Below are 24,467 nucleotides of genomic sequence, written 5' to 3' on the forward strand. Positions count from 1 at the left end.
TCGTATTTTCTAGGTGAGGTTTCACTTCTATAGCTGTATTTTGTCATAAAATACTTGGAACCTTAAATGTATTTTTGTCTTAATATTGAGTGTTACATTCTGGTGACCCTGAGATGTTTTTATTCATTATTCAGAAATCAGTAAATGATGGAAATATGATAGCATATTACCAAACTATTACATGGCAAAACATTTTTTTTTCTGCCCCTGTTTAATTTCCTGTTCAGTTATGATGGAGATAGATTTCTTTAAGTGCAGAGAAAAATAACTAATGTGACTGAATATTCACCCCCATAAACATTAGAGGCTTTTTGCTAAGAAGTAAAAAAACACAAATGCTTTAGTATGATTTCCTTCTTTACAGCTTACACCTATGCTGTAAATTAGATTTGGGCAAAATCAATACAATAGTTGTAGGACAGATGCTTTCCAATATTCTGAAGAGCATGTTAGTGATCTTTGTATTGAAGTATAATGCCTGATAAGAGACTTAATTCAGTTTCCTAGGCAACAATCTAATGTTGCAGTAACTTTTTTCCAAGGTGTTATCCTTTTATGATTAACCACATTGCACGCTCTCTGCAGCTGGCATCAGTGTTCTGGGAACTTGGACACACAAATTTGGAATCTCTGTTTTAGTACTTCCAGTGAAGGTGCTTGAAAATACTTTGCAAGCAATAAATATCAGAGTTAGTTCATAAGACTATGTGGCTATATTCTGGAAAAAATAAAGCAGAGTAAGGAGTGTTTGAGTGTTATATCTTTCAGTATTTAAAACTACTGCTTGTTCTGTGATTAAAAGAGATTACGTAAGAGTACATAATTACTCTGTCACAATTTCTTTTCCCAGGTGATGGCATTAATTATTAAAATACTATATATCAGAAATAAACGAATATTAGAATTATAGGCAAATGTGACTGGATAATAGCGTTTCTGGGAAAAGTCTCTACTCGTAGTTTCGTTTTCTAAAAGAAGTGAATGTTCTTTTGCTCTCTTGTTATTGTCAAAGGAATGGGAAAGAAAAAGTATAATAAAGGTATATGGAATCTGTTTCTGTTTTAATGTCGTGTTATATCATGACATTTTTCTACATATGTTGAACTGTCTATTAGTCTATGATAGAATTATATTGTCATTCACTTTCACGTACAACCTTACAAGATGTTGCAAAATATGTTATCTGCAAATTAAAGGAGAGATACTTGACAGTTAAAAAAGACCAAACACAGATACGCATGTTATACTTATATATGTATGTTTGAATATAGATACACATTTTACGCACAAAAACCCCATATGTAAATGTGTGTATATGTGTAATAACAGTTTCAAATTCTTCTTAATGTAAAAAGAAACAACTGGGCAAAAATAATTTTGGAAGATAGTTGTAGTGCTGTATACCAAGATGCAAAACCAATTTGAAGTGTTTAAATTCTTTCCCAGGTGGCTTCTAGAAGTGATGGAAGAACCTTTAAATTAGACTCTTCAGAATAATTTAAATGCTCTTTCAAATTTATTGCCATAATTAAGCATGCAAGTATGTTGCCTGATTTATTTTAAAGCAGTTGTAAGGACTTGCAGTGTGCATTAATTTTTTGAGTGAAATTGGATTAAAAGCATTTGGTACAAGAATTCGGAAATACTTGTTTGAGTAAGACTGCATTTAGATAAGTCACACCCACGTTCTTAATTTTTGCTTTTTCTCCTGCTTAATGTTTGAAATTTTTGGATGGAAAAGACTTAAATGCGCAGATTAATCAAGATGTGACTCTTCAATAAGTGGTTTTAATGATGTATGGAGAAATGCTTTCCTCAATACCATGAAAACCAAGAAGTGTTTTAGCAGGAGCTACCATGGATATAAAGCGTGTAGAAAAATATTGGATCTTCAGGTTTTAGGGACTGACTTTTATTCTTATTTTTCATTTTTATTAATTTCATTTAAATGTCGAGACTAATAGCATGATCTACTGTAGGATTCCAGGTTACAAATGTTTGCAGAACACCCAAACGTAAAACCTGGAATAATTTAGGTTGGAAGGGACGTTCAAAATTATCTGGCTTGTGTCTTTGCATAAAGTATGGCCAACCTTAGATGTTAGAGAAAACTTTGAAATTAAATCAAATAATTCAAGAAATTGAATTGCTCAGATAATGTAAAGCAAGCTTTTCTATTTATGTGAGAGAAGTCTTGTCTCAAAGATACTTTATTGCATCTAAATGCAAGTCAGGTGTTTTGTCTGACATTCCTTTTTCATTTTACTGCTTATTGACCTCTGGAAAAGCTGTGTTGGATATGTGTTGTAGGATTAAACAATAAAATGCTGAATGTTTCAGACTTTTTTAGAAAAGACTTTTAGAGGAGACTCTAATATTTGTATTTTTTTCTCCACAATAAATGTTTTGAATTGCTTTTATATTTTCAAATTTAATAAAAAGATGAACTTCCTGCAATATCTCAGGAAATTTTTATGTTTTCTTTGGTTCCCTCTGTAGTTAATGATCATAGCTAATTGTTACAGGTGATTTAAGCTGTGACTTTTTTTCATCTTGGTGACAGATTCCCTAAAGCTTTAGTAAAAAAAAAATAAATGAAAATCTGTGCAGCCTTTATGCAGCCTGTTCTTTATGTCCTGGCTGGCTAGCACTGGAATTTATTAGTAGTGGGAATGAGTTTTAGCTGAAGTGATCCACGCTTGAGTGATAGGCTGTGACTTAAGAGTACCATCTGCTTGCTGTCTGTGGACATTGCACTGTATGACACCTAGAAATGCATTGACATTAAGTAAGAGTAGAGAAATCCTAGCCTTCCTTGGTTTATATTTGGTTCTAATTAATACTAGGTCTGTAAAAACCTAGCCTAGAGCTAAAAATTTTCAGAAGATGACATGAACATTTGTTCTCTACTTTCCAGTTTTCTCGCTGGTGTAATACACCTCTTGAAACTCTTTGGACTCGGAGAATCTCTTTCTCATGTTCCTGAGATGGCGACCCTGATAGATTTATGGATGTATCATATAAAAAAAAAGTGGTTGTTTTTCCCCACTGCTGCTGCTGAAGAGTATATCTTATTAATCCCGTAAATGCTTTTCTTAGTTGGCTCCTGAGGAGACCCAAACAAGCACACTGATCTCCGAGATGGCTTTTGATTAAACTTAACTGTGGACTGGACTTTATCTTGAGGAGGGGAGCAGTGAGGCCCTCTCTGAGAGCCTGCTAATGATTCTTTGCTTAGAAGTAGTCCTTGGCCACGTGGGTCTGCCAGACCATCCCTACTGCCGGCCCCGTAGGAGCCTCTGTGGGATTCCTTTCTCTCCTGTGCATCTTACCCAGAAGAAGAGAGAGTGCTCTAATTGCAGAGGCAGCTGTTTCCCTCCCTCCTTTCTAATGGCAGCTGTTTAATGCTGTTGCCTGAGCTGGCAAGGTTTCTGAGAAATCTAGGAAGATATTGCTGCCTAGCTTTAATCTGCTTCTGTTCTCAAAGCCATTTCTTTTAGTGTCTGAGACAAGAAGTTAGACTTTTTAGTAACAGATTTTTTGCCAACACTAATGATGTTTCCTTGGTAAAGGTTCTTATTTGCTTAATGCTTTTTTGTAAGTCTCTGCAGTAGAGCAGACATGGACCATCTAAAGTTGGTTCATAGAAATGGGTAGGCGTGCGAGGGTATACATAAAATGGGCACTTACAAAGAGCAGGTGTAAGTGGTCAAGAGAGAAGGAATAGAGAGGGAGCTGTGAGCAATAACACAAACTGAAAAGCTCCGTATTTGTGTCATAACAGAAGGAACTCTTGTTAAAGTTTAACAAAAGGAAATTGTTTGTGCTACCTATGGCATTCTTTGCTGCAGGGGGTCATACAGTTAAGCTGCTCAGGATTTTTTAAAAAATACATTGGGTGCCATTCTAAGCACCGACTTCTGTGATTTACTTGTTTATCATCTTCGGTCCCTGTAGAGGAAGTAAATATTTAATCTCTCAAGGCTGTACTCTGACTCTCCAGGCTGGTTTTGGCCTTAACTCTTGCATCTACTGTCCAGCCAGTGGTGATAAAATCGTTATGTGAATTTGTATAAAGGAAAATTTATTTAGGTTTACCAAGCCAAGAGAAGGAAGAGAAACAATGGAAAAGAAACCGATGGGATAATAAGCTCTGTTAGGGATATAATAGAAAGATAACTGTTACATAATTAGAAAGGAAAAAGGCATAAATAGCAGCTCAGATGTAAATAGCAGGGCAGTTTGAGGTAGATCTGGTAGAATTAATGTGTGCTATAGAATACTTTTACGAACACTTCTAAGTTTTCTTCAGTAATCAGAAATTAAAATCGTGGTATAACAACGTAGAAATCTTAACAGGGCAAACTCAGGAGTGGCTGGTAGTGATAGGAAACTTTGACAACATGCTAAAATGTAGTGAAAAGACAAATTGAATGGGTTATAGTGCTGCTTGGATCTGCAAAAAATAACCAGCAACTGCAAAGGGAGTCAGTGTCTCCTGAATTTAGTGTAATGCTTCTCTGCATATCAGCAGAAATAAATAAAAGGAAGAAAGTTGTTGTATGTTATTAGGTTTTCCAAATCCCTTTGAAATAATTAAGGAAAGTAAGATGGATGAGGTTAATATAAAACAGTAAGAGTGCATGAATCCATACTGAATGTGACAAATTACATACTTCACTGGGTAACTTGGTGGGAGACTACCACTTTGAATACTGCCTTCATGCATGGTCCTGCTTCTCCTTCCTCACCTTCCTTTTAACTCCAACATCTATTTGAGATTGCTTAGTTTGCAGGCTGTTGTCAGAAATGACCAAAAGTGTATTTTTGCACTGCAGCATAAAGAAGGATGCTAGTTCGATAATGCTGATGAGAAAGCATATCAAACTTAAAGGAAAAGTATCAGCCAAAATGATTGTTCCGTTGTGTTTGGAATGAAGGTGGGCGGAAAAAAAACCATTGTTATTAGCGTTGTGTTTTCTGGTCATCCATTCTTTTGGATGTAGCAGAGCTCTAATCTTCTAAAGCAGAGACTTGATTTTTGGTAAAGAGTGCCCTTGTGTTGCAAGTATGACTTCAGCTGTTCCTGGTGGGGACAGAAACCTGCCTAAAGCTGGCCAAGGTAAAAACCTTTTTATAAAATGTTAGTGCCCAAGACACCCAGCAGATACTTCCTAAGGTGCCAAAACCTCCACAGGCTGTTCCTGTTGGCTCAGTTCCAACGCACCTCTTAGCTTGTGCTTTTGATCGACACGTGTGTATCATCTTGAATGTTTCAGTATGTCCTCAGTTCACCTTGTAAACAGACAGGTACTGGTACAAGGGCTGGTATGGGCTGTGAGGGGGCAACAGTGGTTGGGGTGGGGAGGTGGCAAAGCTGCTGCTTTCTAGTGACAGCACTGGCTTATCCTGATGTAGAGCAAAAGCCCGTGTTGCACTGTCATCTCTGACGCTCGGCTGTAATTGCTGCTTTGGGCTTAGGTGAGGTTTCTTACGAGAACTCAAGAGTTTCTTGTGCTCTGTGATTTTGGCTGGGTGGGACTAGAGAGGAGCAAGGAGAGGCCCGGAGGCTTGGAGTGGGAAGAGAGAAGGGCGATCAGCGACGCAGGATGCTGGGATGGACCTGCGTGTCTCAAATAGTGTCAGAGTTTTTAGGTAGGGGAGATGTGTTTCCCACTCATTCGTAGAAAGGACAGCTAACACAATTCAGCTGTTTTTCACTATAGCTCTCCCTAGATGTGACTAACATTTGGAGAAAAAGTGATGGAGGCATTAGAAATTCAAATTGAAATATGTTTGGCGGAGTTCCCCTTCTGGTTGAGCATTCTGAACCTTCATCAATAGGCAGCCAACTTCAAATAAATTCCTATTGGAGCTTATTCTGACAGAAAAGATGAACTACCAAACTGAAAACCAGCTGGTGGTTGCCAGCATTCAACAGCCTAATTTCATTTGTCTCATGCGAACCAAATATATCATGCCTTATATGGGGTCTTACAGAAACTTGAGATTTAGGGGGGAAAAAAGTCAAGCCTGCAGACATGTGGGCCCTTTAACAGCTCCTACAGCAGGTTGTCCCTCTGTCAGAGCTCCACGAGTGACAAAGGCTGGCATGTTCAGTAGCTACACGCCGTGAAATCTGCAGGCTGTGTCATAGCTTAGTTTAACTCGATGACCTCACCTCTGTTCAGCAGCTTCTAGTAGTTGTTCTGTGTGCTTGCCTTAGTGATTTGGAGCGGAGCCCTGGTATCTGCAGCTCCGTCGACTGACTCAGCGTGCTAATTAGTCACAAAGGAGCCGTGTTCCCGCAGGACCGGCACTCGCTGTGTTTCCCTCCGCTGGAACAGCTTCTGCGTGGCCGTGTTTGTTTCCCTCTCCGTAACGCAGGAGTTGCCTTCCGCTGCCCGACGGCCAGGTTAACGTAGCAGGCCTCACCAGTAACGTATGCTGCGGGTAAAAGGACAGTGTAGAAGTGCTAAAAACAGTAATGAAAAATACTGTTGGGAAGAAAAATGTAATCAGCAAGTATATGAGTGATGGGAAATTTAGGGGAGAGGCCAGCTGCGTACTCCTAAAATTCACTTCTCGAGTTCTGGATGTTTCTTCTGTGTTCACAAAATGGAAAAAAAAAAACCCACCAAACAAAAGAAAAACCCCCAAAACAAAACAAAACACCCACCCCACACCAACAAAACAACAACAAAAAAACTAAACTGAAACAAAAAAACTCCAAACCCTTCTCTTCAAGCCTGTAAAATGAAGGTAGCTGTAATAATTTATTCAGAAGAGAAAGGGAAGAGAAGATAAATGAAAAATGCAAAAACTTGATAATGGTAGCTAAAGATGTCGGTGGGATATCCAGAGCCAGTAGAAATAAATATTCAGATAAGGACAGTTAGAAAGTGTTCGGATACAGCAGGAGGGGAAATTCAAACTTCAGCAGCGTATTTGTCCACTAATAATCATGTTACAGAAGTGGCTGCTGATGGTAATGTAGGAGCAGAAGACTGAGGAGACCTCCCGAGTTACCGACTCTGTTCCCTTTCCTTTGCTGGCAATGCTGTTGTTCAGTTATTACTATAAAGTCATTAAGTATTGTTAACGTTCTTTCAGATCTCCCTTTCAAAAAACAGGGCGATACAGTTATTTCTGCTGTGAGTAGAATAGGGAAATTAATTTTATAGCAGCAGCTGAGAGAGATCAGGCAGCAACTGTAAAATACTCTCAGGTGCTCAGAGATGTAACACCACATGCAGCAAAAGGTGATCTTAGCTGTTATTGCATCTTTTTTTGTTGGAATATCAGCAAGTCTCCAAAAGACTCAAGGTAAACATTACGCTAATTTTAGAAGTTTGGAATAAACGGCATGGTAATTGCTAATTTAGCCCCAGCTTAACTAGAGTGCAGGAGCAGAAGGATGGGCTGGGTGGGTACTGTGGCTTGCATTGAGTAAGTTCTACTTATGTTTCGGGACTGATACTTGCAGCTCTTACAAAACTGTGGATCGGATCAGAAACAAAAGCTAATGCAGAAGGTTGAGCTGTTGACAGGTAAATGTTGCTGTCAGCACGTGACACTGCTTTTTCTAGGTGGTGTTTCACATGCTTATACTAACTTTAAAAGCACTGTCCCGCGGGAGATGACATCTCTGCCAATTCCATGTCAGTTGTACCTCGTGAGGGAAGGCGGCACACCCGGTGTCGTCACCCCTCGTTTTGAAGAACTGGTACCAAAAGCACTGGGGGGAAGAATCTCGCACAGCGTCTGTGTAGGCCCCAGATGGAGGACCGGGAACCAGTACAGCAGGATGTCTTGCACAACACTGATCTAAGCATTCATTCAGATAACTTTCCTAAATATCATAACGTTAATTTGTTTATCAGATGTAATTAGAAACTTCTCTCTGGATAAGCAAATGAAAAGAATTGGGTTGCCCAGAGCGGTGGTAGATGCCCCATCCTTGGAAACATTCAAGGCCAGGCTGGATGGGGCTCTGAGCAACCTGATCTAGTTGTAGATGTCCCTGCCTATTGCAGGGGGGATGGATTAGATGACCTTTAAAGGTCCCTTCCATCCCAAAGCATTCTATGAATTGGCGAGTCCTTTCGTTTTTCACTGAGTTTCTGATTTTTAGGATGTGAAATCATCAGCTATCGTGCAATTTTAGTTAAATATTACTTGAGGATGCTTGTTTTAAGTAGTAACTTTTACTGATACTTTTACTGAAGTAAGGCCAAGTTTCCAGAAGATACACTGTGTGAATAGGAGGATTTAAAACTTTTTAAAATTTTTTGTAATTAAACAGCAAAATCCCAGTGATTTAAAATAGTTCTTTTTCCTATCCCAGATCTTTCTCATGCGCCAAGTCCTAGCATTATTTTTCAGAAAAGCCAGGTATTGAGAAGCTACTAGCATGCTTTTTGCAGATTAAATTGAAGTCATTCGTATGGTGTTTAGGACAGGAAGCTTTCTTTTCAGCCTGTTGGAAAATACTATTTTTCTTCAATTTCAGTCCAATGCATTTGTTGTTAGTCTTGTAACATACTCAGAAATGCATTTGAGACTTTAAAATATTTTGATCAACTTAATCAGATTTTATTTTTGAATGAGATGTATCTTAAATTTGTTTCAGGAAGGATCCTTAAGTATTAGAAAATCATCATTGGGTGTTTAACCTTGGTTTTTTTTTTTTTCTCTCCTGTAGTTCTCCTGCCTTTGATAGATCGTATGGGAGATGCCAAAGACCAAGTTCGAGAGCAAGCACAGAATCTTATATTGAAATTGATGGACGAAGCAGCACCTCCTATGGTATGATTACTTAATGTAGATTCAGATGTAGGTCTCCAGTGAGCTTACGACTTATGCATGAGCTTGACTTTGAATATGTCACAATGTTATGGTGACTATTGAGGGTGTAAATGTTAAAGATATTCTTAATGGATTGACACTGATGCATTGTTCAGCTAAAGATAAAAATCTGGCACAGTTCAATTCTGCAGTTTTTGCATATCATAGCTGAATTCTGAGTAGATGTTTTTATGTCACGTGGCAGGACTTTGTTAATTAAAGCATGTTTGAAGCAACCTCCTGGGTTTGAGTTTGCATAATGAGAATAAATAAGTTTGTTTAGCTCTGAATCTATTTTAAAATTAGCTTTGTACTTGAACACGTAGGAGTAGTCCCGCAGCTGAGATGGTGCATTCTAACTTAGAAAATGTGGTTTTTTAGATGTATGACAAACATGCTGTGTGAACCTTTGACAAACTGAGATGGGGATAAGTTTCCCTCTGCCTTATCATCTTAGGTTGAAGTTTGAGTTAAGCAAACCTTTTTACAGTTCTTAGCACTATGTGGCTTCCAAGTGCTAAATCTTGTATTTCTACTGTGTGAGTCTGCAAAACATAGGATTGTTTAACAGGATTATATTGTTTGAGCAATGATGTTATTTGGAACTCCGGAGACCCTGGTTGTCAGTAGGAACTGTTATTTGAGTTTTTAATTTCTGAAGAACGTCTTATTTTTTGTGAATGAAAATGAGGTTCTTTCGCGTGCTAATTCCTGGCTTTGTTTATTCATAGATACAGGTTTGAATATGTGCAGGGAATAAGATTTTGCAGACTTCATCTGCAGTGAGAAAATTGTTCTCGATTCTTTGTTTGCCTGATAGGAAAAACAGGTAGCATGTTAGACATCTATGGAAACATTTATCTCCCTTCAAGCATGAGGTATTTTCTCACATGATTTGGTCACAGATCTGAGTGGTATTCGGGCATCAAATTCTATTAGTGTCATCCACAAAGACATACCTTTACCCTTTCACGAGATCTAGTTTTGATTGTATTCATTGATAAGAGACATCGCAGCATTTTTTTCATGCCTAAGTGCAAGTAGTTCATGAGTGACATGTTCCTGTACCCAAGATACTCTGAAGTACCTGGCGTGCAGACCTGAAAGTACACCTACTGCTACCGTAATAGCATTTGGATTAATGCACAGCAGAGCATCTTGGCAACACATTCATTTGAACAATTGCTGATAAAAAATGTGGTGATAATTGCTTTATGCTAGGCCCTCATCATGAAAGAGTTTTACATTATGGGTCCATCTTTCAGTTTCTGAAGAGCTGTTAGGTTGTACACTGAAGTGATGGAAGGAAGTTTCCGTACCCGTTGGAGGTTACCCGCAGTGTAGGAAAGAATACAAGGTTTGTGAAGTCCAGGGAACAGTATGTGTAAATAAGAGAAGGTATGGCTCTTCTGGTAACTCCCTTATGGTGGGAGAAACCTGGCTTCAGGTGTCTGCTCCCAGGACAGCTTATGTATCATCAAAAATTTGGATGAAAGGCATCCGTCATCCTCACAGCAGGGACCAGAACAGAGAAGCCTTTCCTGTGCCTCCAACACCGAAAGACAGAGTTTTAGGCTCCCTTTGCTGCAGAGAAACATCCCTTTGGAAGAGCTGGGTGGAATCCTTTTTTAGGGATAAGACCTGTAAGTTTCTTCCTGATGAACTCATCTTGTCTATTCTAGTGTGTGTTGAATAGTATTTAATTTGTCCTGTTGTCAATTCCCTTTTCTTGTTTTAAATGTGTGTGTTTGGGGGTTTTTTTGCTTTGTTTTTTATGTGAGAGAGCTAGATGTAGCTGGTTACGGGCAGGAAAGCATAAAAATAAGAATATAAGTGGTATAAATGCATGAATGGGATAAAGGGAGGCTGACACCAACTGTTGCTAGCAAGACGTGAGAGTTGAAATTTCTAAGCAGCCATCTGAATTTCTCTGTTTAGAAGGATTCAGTTCTTAAAGTAGGGTTAATTTAGTGAAAGACTAAATTTCTCTTCAGTCTGCTTTGTTTCAGTACTCTACAGTTACCTTTATACCTGTACTTTTGTACACCTAGCGAGGAGATTTCCTTTCTTCATGTTTGTCTGGGACAGCGGGTTAATCGGAAGGATGTTTTCTTCCGTAAAATCCTGTTCTTTGTTGTTAAGCTGTGCAGTTTTGGCAAGCCATATCCTGCTTGTCTAAGGTTTGTTTTCTCTAAATGTAATGAAGTATAAAACAAACAAACAAGAAACCACAGATGGGACAAAATGATCAAGCGAGGCTCTAATTGGAAAATTTTATGTCTGCTATGAAGTGTGCTACCTCATTAATAAAGAGGATGCGGTATTCCCTGCTCTTACGCTGTCTTTGTTGATCAATAGCTGTTTATGAGTTTTTTTTTCTGGAAAGCCGATTACGTTTGCAATGATTTGTATCTAATGCGTTTTAGCAGATCTGTATAGAATCATGACACGTTGCGATTGCACCACTTTCGGGGGTAGGAAATGAGGGTGGTGCCCAGGCTGCAAAAACGTGCTGTTGCCAGTGTGCAGCCATCACTAGGCAACGCGCCCCGCGGATGCTGGCTGGCTGGCGGAGGCTGTAATGGCAGCTCTGCAGCTGGGGGAGTTGCAGTTGGAGTCTGTGCATCTGCTCCGAAATACCACTGAGAATCCCAAGTCTCGTAAGCTTCACGTTTACACTTTTCTTACACCGTAACGTACAGCTAGAGAACGGCAAGGAGATGGAAAGGTAAAAAGATAAACTGGGGAGGGGAAGGCTAAAGGCAGGCAGTGAAAAACGAGTGCGCAAGAAGGTAAATGAGGGTTTAGCGAGCCAGAGAATCGCACTACAGGAAGCGGCACCGGCACAAAAGGAGAAGCGAAAGCAGAACAAAAATGGAAGCAAAGGAATTGGAATGAATGGGCAAGAAGTAATTGAAAAATGAAGAAATAAATTTGATGCGAAAGTAGGGGAGAAGTGGACAGCAGGAGTACGGATAAGGATGAGCTAAAATGGATGAGATGAAATTTTGGCAGGGAAACAGAATGTGAAGCAAAAAGAATATAGCAACTTCTGCTTGAGTCAGTAGTTTGTAATGTTAATGTTTGTTTTGTGTGTGTTAACTGTAGCAATTCTGCATGTTTTTAAGAGCTGTTTCTCAAACAATAAAAATACTCTGCTAGATTTCTGAAGGATGTTTTTTAGAAGTTGTTTTTGGCATAGCAATAATCTGTCTTGTGTTCCATGCTGTGTATTTTATAACTTAATTTTATCTGAGAAGTGCCTTTACTTTTCCAGTGGACTTGTCTTCTGTTATTTTTTTGCAACTGTTATCAATGTAATTGTAAAGTATGGGTAGAATTACATTGTACTGTGTTCCTGGTAATCAGAGACAATTATTTCTGTTTTTATAGTACATTTGGGAACGCCTTGCTGTTGGTTTTAAACACAAGAATTACCGATCCCGAGAAGGAGTGTGTTTGTGTCTTATTGCTACCTTAAACATGTAAGCTTTTTGTTTCTATGGAGATGTAATGGTTCTATCCTTCTTCTGAATGTAATTTTTCTCTGAAACTAATACTTTAGGAAGTCTGATTCAATTAAATTAATAAATGGGAAAAATCAAACAACTTAACTTGTGAGCTTTCTCAAAGAAAGACTAAAGGTATAGTATTTTTGTCTTATTTAAAAGTAGACAAAGGACTAGTGAGAGAGACGGAGCTTGATTGATGTAAGTTTGTATTTTATCATTGCTAAGCTAGAAGTTTACTTCTGCATAACGTATCTTCTGTTTTTCTGTAAAAAAACATATTTAACTTTTTGGTTTTTTTAGTTATGGTGCACAACCATTAATCCTCAGCAAGTTGGTACCACATCTGTGTACAGCATTTGGTGACTCAAATAGTCAGGTAAGGATTTCATTACTTAGTGATGCTTCAACAACTATACTTTGACAGAGGAATGAAAGCAGAATAAATGTGGGCATTTAAGAAAAGCCAATAGGCTTGCTTGTATACAACGGATCATTATTTTCTACCATGAGAAACAATAAACCCATTTTCTTCTGAATCAGTCCATCCATTGGAAGATGAAAGTAGAATTGCAAAGGCAGCAGTGTTGCAATATACTGGCCCCTTCAGTTTTGTCTTCGGAGGCTGAAACTAGTCATTACTGAAAATTATTGTTTCTTATAGAGCATCTTGAAAGAAAAGGAAAAAAAAATATTGACAGAAAGAATTGCCTACAGAAGGAGTCCCTACATGAGACCTGTAATAGCCTGCCAAATTTGCTAAAGATAACATTATCATGTGCAGGACAGGTAATAATTTCCTAAATGGAGCCCAAATGGCATTTGAGCACATGCAAGAACGGTAGTTAAAATCAGTTAATTAAGCAAAAACAACTGCAGTGAAAATCAAGATGTAGTTCGTAATGGTGACATCCGAACTTCAGAAAACCGTCAAATGGAAATGGATAAGATCTCTCTTGATTAGTCTGAAATTGTATCTGAGAGAAAAGACTAAGAATCCAGTAAGGAAGAAAGTAGCATTGGTAGGAGATGGGGAAATAAACAGGATAGGTCTTTGTGCTTATTTTTTTGGTGCAGCAAAGTCCTTGTCTCCTCTGTATAGCATAGCATTGTTCTATTCTAGAGAAAATCTGTTAAGAATTTGTCTTGTTTGTTGATCATTAGTAAAGATGTAGTTTATATCTTGATAGAGCAATTGTGGGTTTAGTTCGAACTGTTACAAAGAACAATACTAAAGTCATTCCAGTAGTTCTTTATAGAGAATAATGGCATTTACTAACATGCATTTTTGGCAGTTTTTGTTGTGATGACTATGGTTTAAATTCTTTAAAGAGGCACTCTCTGTCTCCTTGCTTTAACTGTTCTTTCCCCTTTCTCTGTCTTGTCTTACTCCCTTTCTTGTGCTTATATGATGCCACATAATTCCTTTTGAAGGAAGCAAAGAAAACGCTGATCGCTTTGGCCCACTCTTGTGGGCAGTCAGGTCCTTAGTCTTCCAGAAGGGCCTTGCTGCATGTAGAAATAGATGAAAGCAAGATGAAGTGTCAAGACTGAGTGCAGGGACTAACTTTTGGAAGTATTGCCTACTGTGATAGAATCCTAAATAAAGCACATTTTTTCCACAAATATTATTATGTCAATCCCAGAAATTCCCTCTAGAGCTGTTATTTCTAGGATTTTTCATTTACCATCTGGAGATGCTCTAACTTGGAACAAATACCATCTTGAAAAAACAGTTGTATTTCCTTTCCCTTCCATCCTCACTGTTTCAACTGTTTTGTGAAATGACTTGGCATGCAGGTCGGTAGAAACTGGAAGATTAGTGGGTTGTCAGCAAATGTTGTTTTGTTTTCTGTAACCCTGAAATTAACAACTTAAACTCTGTGTTCACAGGTGAGAGATGCTGCCATACTAGCCATTGTAGAGGTTTATAGACATGTGGGAGAGAAAGTACGAATAGATCTTACGAAGAGAGGAATTCCTCCCGGAAGGTGAGTTAGCTGTTCTGATTTTCTGATCCTGAGCCATTCTGTGTTACTGTTCTTTATCAGAACTTTCAACTCACTAAAAACTTTGTTTTAAAACTATTACAATTTTTATTTTATCTTCTCGTTAGTTTTGCTTCCATCATGATGTTACTAGGATTCCTGACTTTCTTTTGCTGTTGTCTTTTTGCTTGGAAGAGGCATACAGGTGTGTGATGAAAAGCAGCCTTACATTCACCAGTTAAAATCCCCAGTTAAAATCCCCTGAGTTTAAGAGAAGCTGAGTTGGACAGTAGTGGAAAAATGTTTCAAAGTTAAGCAAATACATACTGAGTGCAGTGGGGAAATAATTAGAAAATACTTGAATATATACATCTTGTTCCTTATTCTAGACTTGCTGTTTAGTCTCAGTGCAGAAGAGTCTCAACTGAAGCACTTAAATCGCTACTTTTCATGTATTGCGCATGTGTGAGAAAGAAAAAGCGTGTGTGTACATATGTAAGTGTACAATGAAAGTATGGCAAATCAACAAGCTTCTAGTTTCTTGAAGAGAGTTATAATGGAAAAATTGTCCTCCCTTGCTTCTTGCTAATGAACATCAGACCAATCCTTTCCACTCTGAGTGTTTGCTTATGGGCCACAGTTAGATGAGAGAGAGGTGCTGTTCAAAATAACTACTTCTCAATTCTGAAGTTGCAATTCTGGGGTTTAGTGAGAAAGGTGTTTTCAAAAGGAGTGTTCATTGGTCTGTTAAACATGCCATCACAGGACACGGGATGTTTCTTGCACAAGGTGCAAGGAAGTTTTAAAAATGCATACTTCATTGGTCCTTTCTCTTTCTGAAAAGCAATTCCAGTCTGTAAAGGCTGGTCTGTGTTGTGCGTAGATTAGTTTATATGAAATAAAAGTAGCCATTGTTTTGTTGCTACCTTGGTAAGGATTTGTTTAATTAAAAAAGCTAGACAGAGCTTGAAATTGTACTTAGTGGGAAAGACTGTTTATACAATAAAATCTTTCAAATTCCTTATTAAAACAATTTACACTTCTTAAAATGTGTTAACCCCTTGTCAATTAACATACCACTTTACTCTGAGTCTTCATCTCACTTCTTGATTTTGATAAAGCTGAATGTATCTACTACATGGTGTCAGAGAATATCAGAATGGATACTGTGCCTCATCAGACCCTTCTAAAAAACTATTAGCCCTAGTTTTAAATGATGATTTGTAGGGTATCAAAATATCATAGGAGAATGGTGTTGAATTTATTGTTTCACACTCCAGGCAGAGTTCAGCCTGTTTGGACAAAAGCTCACCCTGCCTAGGGGAATGCGAAGTGGTATGCATTCTCTTCTATTTAATGGCTGTCACAATTTTAGACTATTAAGAGATTATATGGTTACCACAGAAGTTTAAACTTTAATAATTATTACAATTCCAAAAATAGTTTCATAGCAGATGAGATAATTATTACAATTCCAAAAAGTTTCATAGCAGATAATTGGAACATACCAGAGAAGATCTTTCTTGCATTAAGATAGGGTTTTGGACATCTTCTGGAACAGAGAACAAGAGCAAAAGAGTGCAGATGATAACAGCTTTTGTTTGTACTCTGAATATTGGGTCTGACCATAAGTTTCAGTTCAGCACTCATCCTGTTCACATTTCCATGTGATACAAACTGAGTAAATCTTGGGATCCAAATAGGATTAAACACCATAGGAGCTTTGTATCCTCAGGGCAATCAACAGCTCCTAATTTAGTTGCAGTGGGTGCCAAATTGTTATTTCTACTATCTGCATCAGTTGAATACAAAATTCCCCTGATCTGAAAGCAAGCATAGTTGTACCATTTGCATTTACATAAAGAAGCAAGGCTCTACTTGGTGCATGTTAAACAGGTTGTTGCCACTGAATCTCAACAGTTTTGCACCTGACAGTCAAGGCTAGTGTAAAATAATATGAGCTGAGTCTCAGTGCTGTGTCCTCCGCAGTGGTTTTCAGGTTGGGATAAAGGGGGGAGTTACGATTTCCTTGAGTTGAGCATGAGGCTGCTGTTCTCTGTCCCATCTGTTGCTGACAGAAAGCAGAGTTCCTGTAGTCTCTTCTTACTCCTTCACACAAGTCACAAGACGGTTGACAAAGCTCAGGAAAGACAGATTAGCTCTATAGTAGCTCAGACTGTTGTTCCTTCAGAGGCAGACCTAATTTAAGACGTTTCTTCCCCAGTGCCTGTCAGAAGTTTTTTCCTTCACTTAGATGCATTAAAATTTTCATGTGGTTTTGCAGGAGCTATGATCCGTGGAAAAAACCCTTTGATGTAGAGTATCATTTTATCATTGTTTTGAGGGGAATCTGTGTTCATATTTGTGTGTCTGGGTAGGTTTTAAGGGTTTTAAGTATTACGGATAATCTGTGGTTCAGACACAGCTGCTTTCAGTTGTTGAGTTCAGCCTTGAAGAATTGCACTGCAGCTCTGTCACTGTATGACAGTGCATTAAAAATTGTGTGTAAACATAAATATTAGCAGAAAACCCCATTACTTCAGTATTTGGTGCACACGTGATTCCATAGAATGTAGGCTTGTTTGGTTTACATAACAAATTACACATTAGAGATCTGTGTCTTGCTGCTTGAATGCACTCTGCCCTAAAGCACTGAAAACAAGAGCTCTTGTCTGCTGAAAGGAAGGCAGGAAAGTTAATCAAACATTGTTTTGAGAAATTGTTCAACTTCCTTAAGTATGCAAATGGTATATACAGGTTGTGTCTATATAAAGCCAAATGTAGTTAGTAATTTAATAATAGTAGGTTTAAAAGGTTTAGTAATCTGCACCTGGTAGGTTTGCCTTTGTGGAAAATACTGGATTTTCTAGAGAAGGTTATTGGACCTGTTAAAGTCTAGGTAGTCAATAAAGGAAGACTGGATCTTACTTTTGTAGTTCAACTCTACTTGCTACTACTGTATTTTTCTTCAATGCATTTTTATTCTTTACAGACATTAATTTGTGAGTTTGCTTGTAAATAAAATCAGTGAGTTCCTATTTCTATTTGTCATTTTTCAACTTACAAATCCCAGAATAATATTGTGCTTTTTGCCTGAAGCACATTCCTTTTTCAGAGAAATCAGTATCAAGTCAGTGGTTGGAAATTTGGATGGTGTTTTCCCTTTTGTTAAAGTTGCTGCCAAAGAGGTTTGACAGTCTTTGGTATCGGACCTGTAAGTATTAGTGTTAATACATTTGTGAATACTGAAAGTGGATGTTATATTTCTTGTTCTGTGAGCCAAGAATAGTGAACAGGTTTTGTTCTATATGGGCCAAATTGAGTTTGTTACAGTATGGGATCTGTGTGGCTGATCTTCCCTGAATGGAAATAGTATATGTGGCTCCGGATAGCAGTTGCTTAGTCTGCGTGTTAAAAGCTTTTTAAGATCTTTCAGGAAGTCATCTGACAACTTATCCCACTGTTACTTGAGAAACATAAATGTATAAAACCAGCTATTTGTTTAGTTCTTACGTCTAGAGACACAGCTTCATATACTGAAATGTTAAAGCATTTTGCAGTGTGCATGTCTGAATACCACATTTTATGTCGTATGAACATTCTACTTATCTGTCTAGTTTATGTTGTAGATGAGGTCCATCTGTGTGTCCAGATGTGGACACGTCTCTGCAAGATCTTTTTTTTTTTTTTAAGGGGGAAGTAAGGGGAAATAAGTGCAAGGTTTCATATGGGCCGTTTCCTGCTTCAGACTCACTTTGGACATGAAAAACAGCCTCGTTTCCACCATTTCTTATTCTTTATCCTCCTGCTATTGACAGGGGAGTGGTGCTTTTTTGCCTCTTCATCACAAGGTCCAAACTTTCAGGTGTCCCTCTCTGCCTGTCATGCAAACAGTTGAGCTCCATCAAGCATGGTCGTAAATAACAGCTTTTCAGTCTAGAAGTATGGTGCATGTTCTTTGCTAGCATCTGCGTTTCCATGTACCTGCATGGCGGCTCATGCTGTGTCTTAGAAGGGTACGTATTCCTCTCATTGAATGTAATCACCATAAGATTTTAATCCTGTGGTAGAGACCTGTTACCTGCCGTAGGAGAGGGTTTAGCAGGTTGCCAGGAGCCCCCATTTAAAGTGCTACAACCTCATACGTTCATTTATTCATTCATTCACTGAGACAGCAACAATCGTCCAGCCCATGCAGAAGTGGCCTGTGGTCCTGAACATGTGTTTTTCGTCAATGGGGATTTTTCCTTCCATATGTGAAGTTGCAGACCTGTCTGTGCCTTTTTGGAGAAAGAAGATAATATTTCTATTCACCAGTGACATAGTATTTCTATTAACTAATGACTTCACTGACTGATTATGCATGTCATATCCAGACTTGGGCTTGCAGATATGAGATAAAGGAGTAATAATGCTGCTCTTCTCAAAGAATGTTCCTCATTGCTGCTGATGGTGAAACCAGTCTTCACCCAGCCCTCTAAACTTTCTTGGATTTCTCTTGGCCAGGCTCTCTTTTGCCAGGAGCTGAACTCCTGTAAATGTTCTTAAATTGATGGTGGTTGCAATAATTTTAGAGACCTTAGCCTATACTGCCTTGCTGCCTGTGTGAAGAAGTAGGAGAAGATGGTAGCATGAAGAGCTGGGTGGGAGGAGAGGGAAGAAGAAACTTGTTGTGAGAGTCTTTGCAAAGTCATAGTTACTGTTCCTGTAAGCTGTACTAAAGAGAGGGTTGGACCTACAGTAGTGCTTGACCATTTTGTCAGCTGTGTTTTACTGGATTTTTTTTTTGTGTGTGTGTAATTATGACAAAAGACTATAGAGTGTGCCTCTGGTCCTAAAGACATGCTTTGAAAGCTCTAGGAGCAGCAGTACTGTGTTGTTCTCCAGCCTGCACCACTGACTACATAGCATCCAGTGATGACAAACACATTTTTGAATGTTCATAGTCAGTACTTTATCAGATATTTTGTGAGAGGCAACGTGTGTATTATTATAATGTGTTTATAAGGAAGCATTTCATCTTGCTCTTCTGTTTAAAACGCTCAGGAAAGCATTTTTGGAAACTAAGTTCAAAAGAGCAGGAAATATCTTTTTTTCTTTTGAATTCTCTAAAATATGTGTGCCAAATGCATAACATCAGCCTAACAGGATATAAAAATTAAAGCAAAATTTTAAAGGAAATCTGCTAATCTCTCTAGTCTTCATGTTCAATTTCTCTCAGGATAACGGTTTCAGCCTTTCAGATGTAGTGTGAAGTCCTCCTCAGTAACTAGGCAGACTGTTAATGCGGTGTTTAGTATGGAATCCAGCAGGGTTGAGGGGAACTCACAGTCACTGGTAGACAGTAAAAACACTAGCTATGGTACAGACGGAGCAAACGCATTAACTTCCTTTTGCGAAAGCAAGATGGCATAATGCATGACTGTGTATTGATTCTTGTGTGAACTTTTCACTTTGTACATTTGAGAGCACATAGCATGTTAATGGGATGCCATGTGTCATTAGTAAATGCTAGTACCCGAAAAGTATTTCATATAATAACCGTAGTTTTACTTTTTCAAGTCTAAGTGCAAAAAACCCCCCTATTTTGGTATAAATTGCCTTTGGTTTACAAATTGACCTTTTCATTAAAAGACTGAGGTTTAATATTAAAGGAGTGTAGTCTGACATTTGTGAATTGCTGCCATTTCAGACATTTTGCTGTGGCTGCGGTGGTTGTAAACGCAATGATGGCACAAAAGGGAGAGGATAATAGGTTCCAGAGAGAAGGCTGACAAGTATGTTAGGGGAAGATTAGGCAAACTACTACTGAGCTACATATAGTTTTGAGATGAGGTGGTAGAATAACTGCTGGTTTGTGTTACAGGTTATTAACTTACATGATTAAGGGTTTTTTTGGTTTTGTTTTTTTTAGATGCTTGCAGTAGGGTAGGCCTTTTTGTGGAATTCTCAGCTAAATCCGGGTAGTTCTTGTTGTGGGCCTGTTAAATCCAGGACAAATTTGCTCTGTAGCAGATTGCTTTGAAGTATTTGGAAAGTGAAAATAACGCATTGTGAGAGTCCTAAAACAGTGGAAAGAGCGGGGAAAGGCTCAGGCTTTTTATACTGTTGTCTGGCTGCATTTCATGATTTTATCACGTTCTTCATTATTAGATAAATGAGGTAGCAGTGAATGAAAGGGGTATGCAGTGTGTCAGAGAAGGCAGACTGTGCATGTGAGAGCGCACAGCCTCCCCACACGGATCATTGAGTAAAAGTGGTGTGTGCATAAGGAAATGTTGAAGTTAAATCTTTGTGCGTCCTTGACTTTGCTCCTTTATGTATTGTGAAAATTTTCATGCCCAAGCCCTGTTCTTATCCATTTTTCTTGGTTTGTCTTAAAACAGTTTGGACTGCGAGTTGTAAAAACAGCCTTTCAGTATTTGCTCTTTTAGCAAATTTTGAATAGGGTAATACAGTCTCTAGTACTGGTAATGTAGCTGAACTGTGCCTGTTTGGAGAGTTGCAGGTTATCATGTGATTTGTAGTTCATAACTCTGTGCATTTAAGGCCAGGACTCAGTCCTGCTAGTCTTGTAGCTAAAAATTCATGTGCGTGTTAGATATTACCGTATTCTGAGTAGTCTAAAATGCAGAGAAGTCTTTGGAGAAATATAAGAAAATGTTCTCAATTGTTTGCAGCTGAACAGTGTATCGTGTCAGTACAAACCCATCGCTAGTGTGTGGGTCACATACTTTTCTGTGAGATACTTCCACTGCTTTTATTGAGTTTTCTGCAGAAGTGATGAGAAATGGCTGTTCAAGTGTTTGCCAGCTTTCTGGCTTGAATAGCATTTTCTACCTTGTGGGACTAGATTGCAAATAGAGGGTTTTTTTTGCATGGTGTGGTGTTTGTTGTTGGGGTTTTTTTGGTTTTTTGGGGTTTTTTTTGGTTTTATATATATATATATATATATTTACATGTAGCTAAGCACTTGCAGTGTGTTCTATTGTGAGAGTTTAAATCAGTGGTATGCCTGCTGAACATGACTGAAGTGTTTAGTGTACCTTAGGTTTAGAAAACAGTACTTCCTGTTTTTTGGTTTTGGTTTTTTTTTTTTGTTTTTTTGTGTGTGTGGTTTTTTTTTTTTTTTTTTTCCTGTGGAAGTGCTAACTACTACAAAAGTATTTTTGTAACAAAACTGAGGAAATTTTGAGGAACAAAAATTTTGAGGAAAATTAGTACTTGTCTCAGAACAAATTAAATAGTAATCCCTATTTTTTTTTCCCCACATGGACATTCCATAGTTCAAATGGTTGCCTTTTAGTGTTGTGTATAAACAAAGTAATACCACAGTCATCTGAATCCACTATATACTATTACTGAACCTGAACTTTAGAATTTTAGTTATTTTTAATCATGCTAATAACGGTGCTCAGTTCTGTTCTTTGCTAAGTTGGCTTAGTTTTCTGTGCATTTGTGTGAAGATGCTCAACTAAAGAGGAGTCCTTTGGAAATTGTTTCTAGATACTCTTAATCTCTTGTATATTCTGTATTACTGCTTTATATATGATAATAAACTGATTTCTGTTTTTACCAGTAACCTGGGGGATTTCAGAGATGTAAAAATATTGTTGTTGTTGTTGTTCTTTACAGGTTGCAAACAATCTTTGCAAAATTTGATGAAGTAAGAAACTCTGGAAATATGATTTTAAGTAGCATCAGTGGTGAGTATGAGACATCATATATTTATAATCAGCTTTAGATTAATACAAGATAAATGTTTAAATGCTAGCATTATCAATGTGAGATGGATGGCTAGAAACACATGGAAGTACTAAGAAAATGAGACATTTGGTGAAACAGACTTATACTGTGTTACTGAAAGTATTTTCTGGACTGCAGTCAGAATACAATTGGGAAAGGTGTTGAAACTGCATGGAAACAAGCAGTGAATCTTTAACAAGTTACATGTGTGCTCAGTAGAGGATACAAGAATCCTGCAAAGTATTCATGCATGGCGGGTGTGTGTGTGGATAAAATCAAATGAACCTTTTTCCTATGTTACAGTATGTTTCTAAAATAAAATGATAATTTAGTGATGAATGTGCTTTCTTCTCAGTTAAAATGATGAGTAATTATTATAATACAGGAAGTTTCAAATTACAGAAATAGGTGATCGCAGCATTCAAAGACTTAAATATTGAAGTTAAGACTTTGTCTTTACTGTACTGAATTTGAGCTCTTTATTTTTTGGTGTATTTAATGAAAAGAAAACGTGTTGTGCAGAGAATCCTTGTTGCTCCCTACTGCATTCTTGATATAGTATTTTATACTATAAAAGAGTAAAACCATAATTCTTCCTTACTTAAAACTATAATTTAGAAAAAAACCTGTTACATAGCAGCACAAGGGAGGTCTTGTGGCAGTGGTTTTAATATAGTTGTTTTTGAAAGCTTCATTGTCTATCTTCTGCAAGGAATCAGTAGATTTTGTTTTATAGGAGAGGGTTCTCTGATGTTCATTTTCCTTTCAAAGCAACTATGCTGACTGAAAAGGAGGCTCTGCTAGATCTAAAAGGTGTAACTATGCAAGAGTAGAAATATTTTGGGGAATGCATATGATTTGTTAACGTACTCAAATATACCTTTTCATTTTAAATATTCTCGCCTTTTTCTTGTTAGTGTGAAAACAGAAGAGACTGTAGGTTCAAAGGAACGTGTTTTTACAACCTTTTCTTTGAGGTAGTAAGAGTTTCCATGCTGCATTCTGCTTTGAAATAAAACTTTGCTATTCTTGAAGACTTAAAGAATACACGAATAGATTTGTAAGGATTAATATTAAAAAAAAAAAAAACCACATAGTAATTTAGGGGAAAAATGTTTTACATAAATGCTATGTTAGATTGTAAGTTGACTCATTGTGGGAGGGTAAACCATTATCTTTTGCATTTAAAGTTAATGCTGCTGCATAGGTTTGAGAGGTTCAAAGATGCATTTTACATGTGTGTGTTTTCTGTTGGTAGTTCTCAGGAGAATGGAGAAAGTTGTATGAGGGAATATAAATGCATTGAAATAATTTAAATATATATGAAAATATCTATACAACATTGCTGGACTAGTTTACATAGCACTTCTGAGCTTTTTGTCTCTATTCTAAGAGAGTTGATTGTTTATTTTTCTTCAAGCTGTTTTTATCTCATCTGTAAAATGCAGATATTAATGCTGATCTACAGCAGCATAAACCATTTATTTTGTCTTTTAGGTGGCAATTTCTATGCAAAAGTTACTATGATTCTGTTTTGGTACCATAGAGAAACAATCCCTCTAATATGTTGGTTTCAGTATTTTGCTTGAACCTAGTTTATCTGTTGCATCCATCTAAACAATGTTTGAATGGTATTGAGAAGATACTCTTCCATTGTTAGAGCTTTACCTTGGCTTTGTCCTTCATTATTCTCTGAAGGACAATTTGTATTTACTGCTTGCACGTGTAGACTGAAAGTTGCTGTTGAATTCCTGTAGCCTTGTTACTAACTTTTCTTTTAGGAGCTTTATCAAACATCTCTGGATAAAGGCCAGATTTTAATGTCTAAATACATCTGTTAGTGTTGAGGATTTTTTTAGTGCTTTGGATATTTTGGAGTAGCGTTTGGGAAGGTAGGGGGGAATAGGGTTGTGTTTCAAAGAGAGGGGTGAAGGGGCAAAAAACTGTTCAACAGACTTTAATATAATGAGACTGGCGCAGCTTTCTAGTGGACCTTTTTACCAGCAAAAGTGAATGGCTTTTTGCCAGATTGAGTTACTTTCCCAAATAAGCTACCTGTATTGATGGGGGTTCTCTTCAGTGTGTGACAGATAGGAAAGGGCTTGCCAGTACAACTGTGGAAGATGTCAGCTTCTCCATAGTCCTGAGTGACAGTGCTGTGGTAGTAAATCTTTGTTGTGTTGACCTAGTTTCTGAGAATCCAGAGATGTGACTGAGGATTCTTTTATCAAACGATACTAATGTCAGTTGTTCAGTCTCTTTATTCAGCATGTATTTTGGGGGGGTCAGGGGGGAGAAAACCCTCAAAGGTTGGAGCTTTAAACAATCTGAATACAAGAATGATTTCCGTAGTATTTTAATAATCAAAACAAACGTA

The 24,467-nt window shown here is 37.8% G+C and overlaps 1 protein-coding gene across 5 annotated transcripts in view; it reads left to right on the forward strand.

The window, feature by feature from the left end:
- Positions 1–24,467, forward strand: part of CLASP2 (cytoplasmic linker associated protein 2) — a 154,096-nt gene that overhangs the window by 18,463 nt on the left and 111,166 nt on the right. For all 5 annotated transcript variants that reach the window (XM_082304397.1, XM_082304396.1, XM_082304399.1 and 2 more), the window contains exons 3-7: positions 8,705–8,808; positions 12,241–12,332; positions 12,660–12,735; positions 14,250–14,347; positions 21,980–22,050. In XM_082304397.1, coding sequence (XP_082160523.1) covers positions 8,705–8,808; positions 12,241–12,332; positions 12,660–12,735; positions 14,250–14,347; positions 21,980–22,050 — 441 coding nt within the window. The remainder of the gene's footprint in view (positions 1–8,704; positions 8,809–12,240; positions 12,333–12,659; positions 12,736–14,249; positions 14,348–21,979; positions 22,051–24,467) is intronic.

The sequence above is a fragment of the Platalea leucorodia genome, assembly GCF_965183815.1.
Source record: "Platalea leucorodia genome assembly, chromosome: 1".
Lineage (NCBI taxonomy): Eukaryota > Metazoa > Chordata > Aves > Pelecaniformes > Threskiornithidae > Platalea > Platalea leucorodia.